Source organism: Numida meleagris, chromosome 25 (assembly GCF_002078875.1).
Source record: "Numida meleagris isolate 19003 breed g44 Domestic line chromosome 25, NumMel1.0, whole genome shotgun sequence".
Taxonomy (NCBI): Eukaryota; Metazoa; Chordata; class Aves; order Galliformes; family Numididae; genus Numida; species Numida meleagris.
Window position 1 is genome coordinate 2,772,913 of NC_034433.1, and position 13,151 is coordinate 2,786,063.

General features: G+C 52.1%; 1 protein-coding gene across 1 annotated transcript; it reads left to right on the plus strand.

The window, feature by feature from the left end:
- LOC110388364 (complement receptor type 1-like) lies at nt 210-13,098 on the plus strand. The gene is made up of 23 exons (XM_021377551.1): nt 210-1,244; nt 1,784-1,928; nt 2,396-2,584; nt 3,023-3,122; nt 3,813-3,898; nt 4,240-4,452; nt 4,920-5,102; nt 5,642-5,830; nt 6,199-6,396; nt 6,606-6,788; nt 7,040-7,228; nt 7,361-7,540; nt 7,622-7,794; nt 7,989-8,149; nt 8,769-8,787; nt 8,925-9,129; nt 9,970-10,155; nt 10,312-10,491; nt 10,903-11,085; nt 11,202-11,390; nt 11,512-11,691; nt 11,843-12,036; nt 12,272-13,098. Exons 2-23 carry the CDS (start codon nt 1,832-1,834, stop codon nt 12,458-12,460), a joined length of 3,666 nt encoding a protein of 1,221 aa, XP_021233226.1. The 5' UTR covers nt 210-1,244; nt 1,784-1,831; the 3' UTR covers nt 12,461-13,098.

The following is a 13,151-nucleotide window of genomic DNA, read 5'->3' on the forward strand; positions in this document are numbered from 1 at the left end:
GAGGATGCATTTGCACATGGTTTAGAGGGAAGGTCTACCTCTGGTAGCTGTGCAGGTACTTTTGTTTCTGACAATGTCAATAGCATTCATTCTCTTGCAATCCTATTTCCATTTTGCAGTGACATCAAGGAATACCCTTTTCATTCTGCTTACCCAGTTCTGAGCTGTGGGCTGGGGACGGATGAGAGGCACTGCATTCCTTAGGGGTGCCTCGGTACTGGAGGTGGCTGCACAGCCTGGGGTTGGGGCAGGGAGCTGTGCTGCCTTCAGCACATACAGATGGGTTTGTCGTGAGCCATCTGGGAAGAAGAAATCAGGAGAGAGCCCGTGTTTGGGTTTGAGGTTAACTGGATTTCTTGTAAATAGTCAGCAGAGGTCACTGCCTGTTGGGGTGACCAAACGAGGCCCAGCTCGCTGTGGTTTGAAGAAGCAAATCTGTTATCCTGCATTTTGGCCGGGGCTCAGGCAGGCTCCGGGAAGGTAATATTTCCCTCTAGGTCTGGGGATGTGGGACGTTTCTTTGGCCAAAAGAAATCCCTGCTCTGGCAGAACCAGCTGCGAGAAACACAACCCGGGGTAAGAAGGGCACCGCTGAATTCACGATGACAATTGAAGCTTAAGCAAAAGTGCACAGAGTGTGAAAGGAGCAAATGGTTGCGGCCTCTGCCAAAACTCTGTTACTAGAAAACAGTGGGAATTGTGCGCGGTGTCAGCAGAGGGGCTGAGCCCGGGGCGCTGCTGAGCGCTGTGCTTTGTGTTTGTGTTACTTCAATGGGATTAGAGACAGCCAAGTGAGGAAACCCCATGGGCATTGCTGGCCCTGAGGCTTTTGGATAAGAACCATGGTGCCCAGGGGGATGCCATCGCCTTGAGGATGCCCATGGGCATCGTGCAGGAACCAGCTCTGGATGCCTTCTCCCTCCCCCCCGGACCATTTCAGCTGGCAGCTCTGCACACAAAGCAAACAATTTCAACATCTGCTTGGGTTGCGTTCAATTTTCTAGCGTTTTGTTTTGTAGGTTGAATAAACTTCTTCTTTCTCGCTAGGAGGAGTTAATCATTGCTAGGCGAACTGGCACAGGCCTGGTCCCTGCAGAGCGCATGGTTGGCTACATGCGGCCATTTCTGAGGGTGTGGGTGGATCAGAACCCCTCCTTCAGCACAGCTGGGCCGTGTCAGGGCCATCGGATGCACCCATCGCTGCCCACAGAGCCCAGTCCATTGCCATCCCCTGCAGAGCCCAGGTAAGGCGAGCTGAGCTCCAGGAGTGGGATTTTGGGGTGTCCTTGCAGCTCTGATGGGCTTAGGGGTAAGTAAAATAAATTGAATTAAACCAAGAGCTGTAATGAGGAGTGAAGGAAAGCCAGAACAATGAATCAGCAGCAAGAAGAGGTCAGTTAGGGCAGATGAGTGGGAAAAGGGAGGAGTGATCTTATTAGGAGGTGCTTAGCTTTCCTTTCTTTTAGTCACCCATTTGTTGTCAGAGTTGCCTCTAGGCAAAGCACCAAGGAGGGGTGTACTGCTTCCAGGAGGAAGGTAAGCGCTCAGAGTGTGTGTAACCCTGGGAGGGTTTGGGCTCACAAGGGTTGATCCTGGAGAGCTGCAAGTCAGAGACAGCTCTGTGATCCTTAGGGCAGCCAAATATGCAAACTCAAGCTCAAATACGCAAAGAGAAGGCCAGTGAAGGAAAGCCTGCAGGAACAGCTTGGTGCCTGCAATCAGCCATGGTGACCCCAAGAGCAAGATGAACGCTTTTCTCCCCACCCCTCTATTATTTTTACAGATTTTTGGCCTAGAAAAAGCATGCTGTGACACCCACGGCGCAATAAGGATGAGGATGGTGCCAGCTCCAGAGGCAGTGAGACCAAGGGGCTGTGCTGCTGTCCTGGTGCTGCTCCTCACTGCTGCCCTGGTGGTGGACACCCAGGGTAAGTGAACACAAAGGGAGCGAGCTGAGCTGGGATCCCCCCCCCAAGGGGAAACTCTTTCCTGAGGTTCACAAAGCCTTGGTCCTATTTCCTCTTTGCTTTTGCACTTGAAGAGCCTTGTAAATCTGATCACAGTCGTCTTCCTTTGCCTTTTTCCTTTCTGTGCAGAATGGCTGTAAAATTATTCTAGCTGAAAAAGGTGCACTGGCTTGTATGCTACTTGAGGATAAGGAAGCTGTTGGTCTAGGCTTTGTCTCCACCCTTAGAAAGTGCTGGATGAGGTGTGAGGAGTGATGCATGGGGTGATGCTCATCCCCACCGTGGGTCGCAGGCCGCCCTTCTCCCCTTTGCTTACCTCTTCAAGGAGGTTTAAGCCACCAGAGCATCCTCACCTGGACTTCCAGAGCAAGCCACCCTCAAATTTGCAGTTTTTCCTCACGTTTTCCTGGTGGCATTTCTGTTGGTAGGTGCCTGCGGTGCTCCACCACGGTTCCCATTCGCAGAACTGAAAGAGGACTACCTGCACAACACGACATTTTCCAGCGGGGACAAGGTGGAATACAGCTGTCGGCCAGGCTACATGAGAAAGCTCGGGGCCCAGAACACTTACATTTGTGACAGGAACAAGTGGAAAGGATCAAACAACTTCTGCATACGTGAGTACATCTTGGGTTGACTTCTGATTTGGGGCAAATCCATCGGCTCGTTGTGCTGGAGCAGCATCTCAGTGGTGGGGAGGGGGTGACGCGGTGCCCGGTGTACAGCACCGAGTGCCAGCAGCAATGGCAACAGCAGGAATCTGTCTGGATGCTCCTTGCCTTGGACCATTGACTCTGGCTATACTCAGAAGTGCATTCTTCTGGTCAGGTACTTGGTAACACTTAGTTCAATAAAGCTATTTCAAGCTTTCAGGAAGAGAATCCTTTAGTCTTGGCAGCAACATGGATCATGCCACAATTTAGAATGGAAGGGGAAACCCGGAGATCTGTGGTCCATCTGCTTGCTCAGTATTGGGGTGGACTTCTGCTCTCCTGCTGGATGTTCCTGATTGTCCACGAACCTGAAGAACTAACTCTGGTCCTGTTGTCCCCCAGCAAGGCTCTGCAATTACCCTGGAGAGCCAACCAATGGCCGGCTCGTGGAAGTACAGCAGTTCAGCTTCGGGTCCATAGCAAACTACAGCTGTGACACTGGGTAAGCTGGGAGTACTCGGGGTCCTGCAGGTCGCTGTGACCCTGAGGGGATGTCCAGCCCAATTTTCTGTAAAATAGTGACTACAGAGCCGATACACTGACTCTGCCAGTCAGGCAGAAGCTAAAAGGCCTTTATATTTCCTGGTGGACTTTCTGAAGTCCTTTTGCCTGCACTATCAGAAAACTTATGCTGGTGTAGGTAATTGCAGACTGTAATCAAAGTATTTTTTAGCTTCTCCTTTGAAAGCTTGAGGACTGAATTTTCTTCCTCTCATCCTTTGAGATGGTTCTTAAGATTGTAGAATGGTGTGGACTGGAAGGGTCCTTAAGGACCACCTAGTTCTTGCTCAGCTCCAGTTCACTCTCCAGGGCCCCTCTAAACCATTCCCAATATTTCAATATGTTTTTGAATCACTATCACATCACTACTGAAGTCAGAGCTTTAGTGATAGTTATAGTTAACTAATACTATAGTTAACTGTAGTTAACACATTGTCACACCTTTATAATTTCACTGCAGTTGCTATCAACCGTTCTACCAGTTTGGTAGGGTTGGGCAAATTTCTGATCTGCTTTAATTCCAAGGAAACCAAAGCAATCCTGCTGGTGGTGTCCTAAATCAAACTTAAAAAAAAAAAAAAAATCTAAATTGCACTAGAGAAGTAATTCCCTCCCCTCTGTCAAAACACAGGCACAGACTGGTTGGAAATTCCCAGATTAAGTGTGTGATTAAAGATGGGCATGTTGGTTGGGATGGAAACGTTCCCGTCTGTGAACGTAAGTAGAGTCCTGCAGCTCAGCTGCTGTCTGAGTGGTACCGGGGATGGATGGATGGATGGGTGGGTGGGTGGAAATATAGAGGGCTTTGGTCATTCATTGAGTGCTGGAAATTTGGAAAAACGCTTTTCTTGGTGTTTTCCTTCCTGCATCATCCCGTGGAAGCATCCCCTGGCAGTATGGCAGCTGCACATCAGAGGGATGTGCCCCCCAGCCATCCAGTCATGAGGCAGAGCTGCCTGGAGACCTGCCTCTCATTTATGGCACCTCAGGCATTGGTGTCTCAACCTCTCTCTTACCAGATGCTTGATGAACATTAATTTTTCAACTTTTCTTTTTAGCAATTCCGTGTTTACCCCCTCCAAAAATAGAGAACGGAGACCACAACGGAGGTGACGTCACGCTCTTCACTTACGGATCTTCTGTCACTTACCGCTGCCACACCGACAGCAGGGGGAATAAACGTTTCTCAATGGTGGGGGATGCCTCTATTTTTTGTACGACCACTGACAACCTGAACGGTGTCTGGAACAAGCCAGCCCCGGAGTGCAAAGGTGAGTGGCAAACTGCTCTTGGGGGGGACATGGGAGGGGGCATTCATCCGAGCTCATGGAAGAAACAGGGCTTGCAAAGATTCAGAAGCTGCTGCCTTTCCTTTGTTCTTATTCTTTGCCTTAATAAAATGGGGGGCGGAGGGGGAACCAACCAACCAAATAAATAAATAAATAACATGGGACGAAGACTTCAAAAATGCTGCTACCTTGTCATGCCCATTTTTATCCCCTTTGGTGAATGCCTGCTCCAAGAATCATGGATTCCTAGAGTAGGTTATGTTGGAGGGGGCTTTAAAGATCATCCACTTGCAGCCCCCCGCCTATGGGAGCGGTTTGCCAACACCAGATCCGGCTGCCCGTGCCCCATTCACCTTGACCATCAATGCTCCAACAACTCCAACGCTTTTCATCGCCTCCCCCTGAACCATGACCCATTCCCTGAGCGGTGGTGTTTCCCCCCCACGCAGTGGTGAGCTGCAGGCAACCCTGGGTGGAGCACGGCAAGCTGCAGAGCATGTACAGGGCTGAGTACACGTACGGTGACACCGTGGTCCTCGACTGCGAATTCCGCTACTCGCTGGAAGGCAGCGACACGGCCATGTGCCAGGAGGATGGCAGCTGGGACCCACCGCTACCGCTCTGCCAGCGCAGTGAGTGCCCATGGGGACACGGTCCGAGCCGTGGCTGTGGGGGTGGTGGGCAGCATTCTGTTGTTTTGGCCTCTTGCACCACGGTGGCCTGCTGTTTTGTCTCCCGACAGCTTGCTGGAGATGATATGGGTGTGGGGCTTTGTAACTTTGGGCCTCGGAGCTGAAGTCTTGTTCCGAGACTCAAACTTGATGAGAGTTTCTCGGTAGCACTAGGTAGACTAAACCGACCTTTCTATACTTAACACTTCTAAAGGTCATTGGTAGATTAGGGCAGAGAGTGCTGGCTTTGTTAGAAATCACACATCGCTGCAACACGTTAGTGTAAACCGCCGAGCACTGTAATAATAGATAACACATTTCATTCTATTTCCACTGCATTCGCTCTTCAGCATTGCTGAACTCAGACAATTGCCTTAAGTGAACCTTGGCAAGAATCATCTGAGCCCATGGTTTTCCCCCAGATTCTCTCACGTTTTGTACTGTTCTGCACCTCACTGCTTTCTCATTGGCAATGTCATAGGTGTTGATTTCACCCCTAGGCAGCTGTGACGACCCTCCCGACGTGCAGAACGCTGTTAAAGCAAGACTTGCAGGCAATTTATTTCCTGTTGAGACTGTCATCACCTATGAGTGCAAGACGGGCTATGAGTTCAGCCCTGGAGTAACAATGCAACACGTCAGTTGTCTGCCAGATTTTACATGGAGTGAAACTCCACCGCCCTGTGAAAGTAAGTGCACGTTCCTTCAGCTTAAGTACCCTTGTGATCGGGCAAAGCTATTCCCAAGGAAAGAATCTGTGTGCAGCCCACATTATCTACCAGGCATGCTTTCTACTCCTTTGAACCCATGGAAAAATCAGTGCACCATCGCTAAGGTGGGATGGCGTGGTGCCCACAGGAGAGGGGAAAAGCCCCATGAGTCCAACGTGCCTGTTGGCATCGGTGGTGGGATGCAATAAATTCATATGCCTGCCCAGAAAATTAAACTGCCTTCAAGAGTGTCCAGAAATGGCCATTCATTCTCCTTCTGCCTCAAATGAACCTGCTGTCATCGAGGTACCTTTGCCACGATTTCACGCTTGTTTGGCATTTCTCAGGAATTAGTTGCCCGAATCCAGCTACCAAGAGGGGAATGGACGTAAGCTTCTGGGACAAAAAAGACGTGTATGTGTTTGGAGACAGAGTCCGAATTATTTGCGACCCTGGCTATGTTTTCAAAGATGATGCCAATTACGTTGTGCTTCAGTGTACAAACAACGGCACGTGGAACCGGCCAGCACCAGAGTGCGTCCCAGGTAGGAGAGCTGCTGCAGCATGTTGACTTGGTGATTGCTTATTTGTGACTTTGGCAGAGGTTTGGGTCGCTCCGTACAGGAAAGCTGTCTGCTCCCATTAGCAGGAATCTACCTGTGGCCTTGGGTAGCTGTCTCCTCCACGGAGAGCTTCTTCGCTGGAATTCTTCCTAAAAATTCATGAAATCCTTTTGTTTTTCTCTTGCTTCTAGAACCTCATTGCTCAAAGCCTGTCATTGATCACGGAAGAGAGGTTTATAGGAGCAAAACAGATTACAGTGTTGGGACTCAGCTGAGGATAGAGTGCGATGAAGGCTACGTTCTCATTGCCCAAGAGTTGGTCACGTGCCAGGCTGATGGGAACTGGTTCCCCACGTTACCCTACTGTCAGCAAGGTACGTGCAAGGCAGGAGCTGTGACAGCACTGGGGCAGGGCAGGCAGCCTGCCTCCAGCATCGCCTCTGGGGCACGGGGAGGTGAGCACTGGCTGTGTGGGGCTGAAGGCGTCTTCCCCAGCGGATGCCAGGCAGGAGCTGAGCATGAGCTGTAACTCCACACTAATTTCTGAGAAGTGGTATTGATTCTCACCTGAATATGACAATCATGTATTTATTTCCTTTTTTCTTTCTTAATCTTTATTTCATAGTCTGTGGCCCTCCTCCGCAAGGCACCCATGGGCTGAACATCAACTCAACATCATCATTCTTCCCCTATGGCTACAGAGTGAACTATGATTGTCCCCCGGGGCTGTCCCTCATTGGGGACGAGTCCATCTACTGCACCTCTGAAGATGGAGTGAACCTGGAATGGAGCGGCCCTGCCCCAGAGTGCAGGGGTGAGTCTGCAGGGTCACACCAAAGCTGGGGCAGCAGGCAAAGCCCCTCATTCCCCCCCCCCCCCCCCCATCCACTTTCTGTCCCAGGGTATGAGGCATCCCCCATACTACAGCCCTCTGCTCTCTCCCCAGCTGTTCACTGCCCCACGCCCGTGGTTGAGCACGGAGAGATGGTTCCGCTGCGGCACACGTTCCCCTATGGGACATCTGTGAGCTTCTACTGCAAGAAGGGCTTTGCGCTGCACGGCAATGCCGAGAGCCGCTGTGCAGCTGATGGCATCTGGCAGCCAGACCTGCCCCAGTGCCAGCCAGGTGGGTCTGGCTCTGTACTCTACAGCTGGCAGAGCATTGTGTCCTCCTGTTACATTATTATGCTGTGTATTTGCCTTCCAGTTAAGTGTCCTGTACCGAGCAGCAAGGAGGAGGACCTAGAGATTTTCTCTAACAAGGAAAAGTACGAGTTTGATGAATCTCTGCACTTCTCCTGCAAGCAGAGTCGCGATCCAGCAGAAATATTGCTTACCACCTGCTCTAGTGATGGCTCTTGGATGCCGCCACCCAGCTGTGTGAGTACCACTGCCCTGCCAGGCTTTGTGTTTCGCCCCATTTATAGCCTGGAACAGCACCAGTCTGCCTTCTTGAACACACTTTGTTCCGATGGGGCCAGCACAGCTATGGGTCTGCATGGTTGGGGTGCACTGCACGTAGGTTCCCATGTATTCAACTCACGCCCTCTGTCTTTTTCTTGGCTCTTTTAAAGAAAACGTTTTATGTGTGCAAGAAGATTCGTCAAATCCAGGAAACTTTCAAGTGCGGAATTCCTCTGCCAGAACTGAAAACTTTGCTGGAAGTACAGAAACTCTACCTGGAGATCCAGAAGCTGCAGAAGGAGCTGGGAGCCAAAAGAGGCCACTGGTGGCAGTGACTGGTGTCATGGTGGGCAGAAAAAAAGTCAGTGAAGGAACAGATTTTTGCCATAGGAGGAGTTGGAATCTTTTGGTTCATTCTGCTAGAAGCTCGCTGCGTTAGGTTTGTGCATCACTTGACACTTATTAAGGCTTTCCATTTAGGTGTGTTATCCTGAGAGCTGCATGGTCTGGAAGGAATGGAACTGGAAGCGAATTGTCCGAGTCACACGCGTGCATGGCGAGCCACCAGCGGCACTCACCCCCTCCAGCTGCAATCCCATACGCCCCACTGCTGCGCTGCCAACGAGCGTTAACAGCCTAATTAGCCACAGCCTCCAGAGCTGGTTGGTACAATGGAGAAATCCTCCAGGCAAAACAAAACGGCAGCTTTTCCTCCCAGGCAGGGCAGTTCCAAGCTGGCAGCAGAGCTGCATGTCTGTGTGCCCCCTGCACCAAGTGCAGCCGATGGGAATAAAAGTGGAAAGAAAGAAAGAAATGGCCAAATCATTTCTGCGATGTCCGGAGAAGGGGAAGTGCTCTGCTAACTTGTGTCGTGTGACCAGACCAGTGTTCCTTCGCTGCTAGATTATAATAAAGTTGCAGTTCTAATGACTGCTGTGCTTCGTTTGCAGTAATTCTGCCCTATCTGTGGTATAGAGTAAGGGGCTGTTGACACTCGGGTGAAAAGGCAAAGGGGACACACAGCCCTGCCCCGTGCACTGACTGCAGCTCCTCCTGCTCCAGAAACAAGGCCAGCACGGTGCAGAGCAGCTCTGGCCGTGTAACAGCCTTGCTCCCTGCTGTCCCCACGCAGCGCAGAAGGAGAGCAGTGCTGCCGTCAGCGTGGCCCGCCTGCCTGTCCCCCACTTCCTCCGCCTGCTTCCCCTTCCCCAGAGATTTTTTGCAGTCCTGTGGCACGGCCGCTGCTCGCCATGTGGGTGCTCCTGGGCTGGATGGGGCCGCTGCTGGTGCTGCAGCCGGCAGGGAGCCTGGGTGAGTGCTGCCTCCTTCCCTTGCTGCTGTGGCTCAGCTCTGCTTTTCGATCCAGTATGGGATAACCAGGCTATAGGGATGCATTCCTGTGGCTGGAGGTGCTGCTAACCTCTTGTGGAGGTGACCAGAGCTGGGTGCCTACTGCTCATTTTGCATTTCTCCTCTTCGATTGCACCTATAGATGCTTGCAAAGAGACACCCCAATTTCCCAAGCACTTTCCAGTAGCCTTACGCTTCCTGAGGGGCTGCAAGCTCATCCCTGTGCTGCCCAGGGCTTTGCTGTGTCCTCTGCCCTGGGTCCTGCTGATCGGTGCAGTAGCTAAGAGGTCTCTCCCAGGGTTGGTGCATGTCCTGCAGCTCTGAGGCTCAAGATGAGGATGGTGGTAGGATGGGGAAAATCAATTGGACAGGTGCTAGCTTAATCATTTAATTAAAAGCATCATAATTTGCACTTTGAGTGGTGCTAAGAACGAGGCTGGTATGTAAGCACAGGGATCAGGGCTGTGCTGGCTGTCACACGTCCTGCGGGCTGGCTGCATGAGAAGCAGCGGTTTGCTCTGTAGTGACCCTCAGAAGAGGAATAACTCCCTATTTCTGCTGCAGCTGACGCTGCCTTTAAAAGCAGGTGCTCCTCACCACAGAGCAAGTGGTGTAAGGAAAGGGCAGAACCCGCCATGGGCTGTACCCATGGAATCCAGCTGCTGATGGCTCCCTGAGCATCCTGTTAACCCCCAATCTCCCTGCCCCAACTGCTGCACTTGTCGAACCAATCCTCTTAGCAGAGGTGCAGGCAGGGACCTGCCGGGAAGACCTCTCCTGCCAAGTCCCGTTTGCTCACAGCCCCAGAGGTGCGGTGCCCGATCCCGGTGATTGCACATGGGCGGCTGAATCCTGCACCGAAGAACTTCACCTCCGGGAGCAAGGCCATGCTCGAGTGCGACGCCGGCTACGTCCCTGCGGGCGGCAGCACCGTGTGGTGTCTGAGCAGCGGCAGGCTGCAGCCACGGACACCGGCGTGCATCCGAGGTACATGCAGTCTCTCCTTTTGCTCTTTCTGCCATGCAATCACGTGGGTTTATTTGCTAAAAGAGCATCGGGGTGAGCTGGGATCCCAGAGGCAAAGCTCAGCCCCATCCCCAGGTGTAGGGTAGACCTGGTGGTGCTGACTGTCCTGCTCCCCAGGTCGCTGTCCTGCCCCTCCCGCTGTTGACCACGCCGACCGAAGAACTTCATATGAGCTCCTGGTGGGTTCCACCGTCACCTACTTCTGCAGACACGGCTACACGCTGATCCCCGGTGTATCTCCGACAACAACATGTCTCAACAATTTCACGTGGTCCGCGATCCCAGCGCTTTGCCAGAGTGAGTGCTCCGTTCCCTTTTCCTCGCCAACAAAGCATTGCTTGAACAATGTGGAAATAACATAGTTTTCAATCCCCCCCCCCCACTTCAGTGGTGCTGAGCTGTGAGGACTTTATTTAGCCGTGTTTTGGCTCTCAGTATTAATTTTGCTGTTCAAAGTGTGGCACGGTGGAAAAGAAACACCAGAAAGTCATGCTAATTAGTTAGCTGCCCAAGCATCAGTAATATGTTGTCCCACTAGTGCCACCTACAGCTAATCATGGGGTTTGGAGCGTTCTGTCTGCAAAGGGGAATGCTGGTATCACATAATCACAGCGTTCCAGGGCTGGGTGACGATGCTTGGCAGATTCCCAGTGCTAACTGGGAACGCAGTGACCCGATCCATGGAGCTCTGATGGAGGTGTCCCTCAGTGGTGCAGTGCCCGAGCCCGACCATCATCAACGGGAGAGAGATGAGTGCGAAGCAAGACAAGTACAGCGTCGGGCAGCAGGTGGAGTTCCAGTGCGACCTGGGCTACATGATGTGGGGCAGCCAGAGGGCTCAGTGCTGGTCGGACGGGACGTGGAAACCCCCGGTGCCGTTCTGCGATAAGGGTGAGCCCAAAGCGATGCTTTCTTGGTGGCAGCTGGGAATTGCATCTCCATAGCACGTTGGAGCAGCGGAGAGAAAATCCCGTAACCTTTGGCATCTCGTCTCTTTCCTCTCGTAGTCTGTCCCCCCCCTCCGCACATCACCAATGGGCAGCACACCGGCTTGAGAACAGACCTCTTCCCCTACGGCATGGAGGTGAAGTACAGCTGTGCCTCGGGGCTGTCCCTCATCGGGGACGAGTCCATCTACTGCACCTCCGAAGATGGGGTGAACCTGACGTGGAGCGGCCCTGCCCCGGAGTGCAGGGGTGAGTCTTCAGGGTCACAGCAAAGATAGGGCTTCGACGAGGAGCCCCTCATCCCCCCGTCCCACTTTGTGTCCCAAGGGATGAGGCATCCCCTTAACACAGCCCTCTGCTCTCTCCCCAGTGGTTCGCTGCCCCAGGCCCGTGGTTGCCCAGGGAAGGATGGTTCTGCCATGGCACACGTTCCCCTATGGGATGTCCGTGCGCTTCTCCTGCAATGAAGGCTTCGTGCTGCACGGCAACGCTGAGAGCCGCTGTGCAGCCGATGGCAGCTGGCAGCCAGCCCTGCCCAAATGCCAGCCAGGTGGGTCCAGCTCTAACGTTTGGTTTCCCATCTCTGCGGGTTGAAAACCACCTGCTCCGACTCGCTGACCCCCAATTTCAGGCTTGGTTTTCTACCTGCATGTTGGCATTCCCCTTGCTGAGCTGCTTTCTGCTGCGTGGTTCGCTTGCAGTTCTGTGTCCCAAACCACGAGTTGCCAACGGATGGCTGACAAGCACTGATCAGACGTGGTACCCTGCAAACGCCACGGTCACATTTGAGTGCCACAAGGGATACCAACTCTCAGGCGATGGAGAGGACGTGTTCAAAGGCCCTTGGACAGCCACGTGCTTGGCTGATGGCAACTGGACAGCATTGCCCAAGTGTGTAAGTACTGTGGTGTGACTCCTTCTGCATGAACGCTGCCTGATCTCTGCTATGGAAAATAACCCTGACCCTCTTAAAAAGCCTCTGCTTTATTGCCGTGGTGGGGGATGCAGCTGTGTTCAGCCAGTGTGCAGCAAACTGGGCAGGAGTGCAGCCTCAGAGCTGCAGTGTGGGTCCCCATCCTTTGCAATGCAGTCACAGCTTTCTCTGCTTTTTGTTTTGTTTCACTTAACAGAAGAAGCCAGGTGATGCTGATGTGTGCGGAGAGGTTGCTCGTATTCAGAGCGTCGTCTCCGATTGCCACGTGCCGACAGAGGATGTGAAAACTCTGCTGGAAATACAAAAGCTCTTCCTGGAGATCCAAAAACTGAAGGTGGAATTGCAAGGACTGAGCAAGGAGGACCTGGAGCCCATCCTGCATTGAACCGCCTTCCCTCTGGCACAGTCCACGATACCACAGTACCTATAAGAAGGCTCCTAGGAACTGTATAGGTTGTGCTTCTATACATAAGGCCAGATCACTTCTGCCATGCTACGTGCTAGAGCACAGAGGGGTTTTTGCCCTAACCCTCAGATAGGACATGCTTGATTCGCTGTGTACCGCTTTTTGCTCTAGGAAGCAAAGCAAGAAGGTAAATCGAGCTTCTCTGAGTCATTGCATAAATTGTGCTAAGCTGAGAGAAGTGGGACTGAAGTCTGGGAAAGCAAACTCCTGGCAGAGGTGAGCTGCCACGGGTGTTTGTGTACATTGCCTATCTAGAAATAGCAATGGAGTGAGTACTGAGCTGCATCACTTCCTAGTAACCTGCGTCATGATCTCATGGTTTCTTCTCATCTAGCAGTGTCAGGGCAGTAACAAAACCAGGCTCTAAAACCTATTTGCTTATCCCTGGATTGAAGAGGTAACAGGATTCTGTACTTGAGAGATGCCAGTGTTGGTCTCATCTTCCACACCCCTGTGTCTGCGAGCAAATGCTAAGAATAGATGGCACAAGTTGAAGCACAGAGAATCAGATAGCAATGATTTCTCTTATTTCTCTTCAATAAACAATAATCCCTTGACACAGCTCTGCGATGAAAGAACCAGGAGTTCCATTCAGTAAAACAGATGTGTG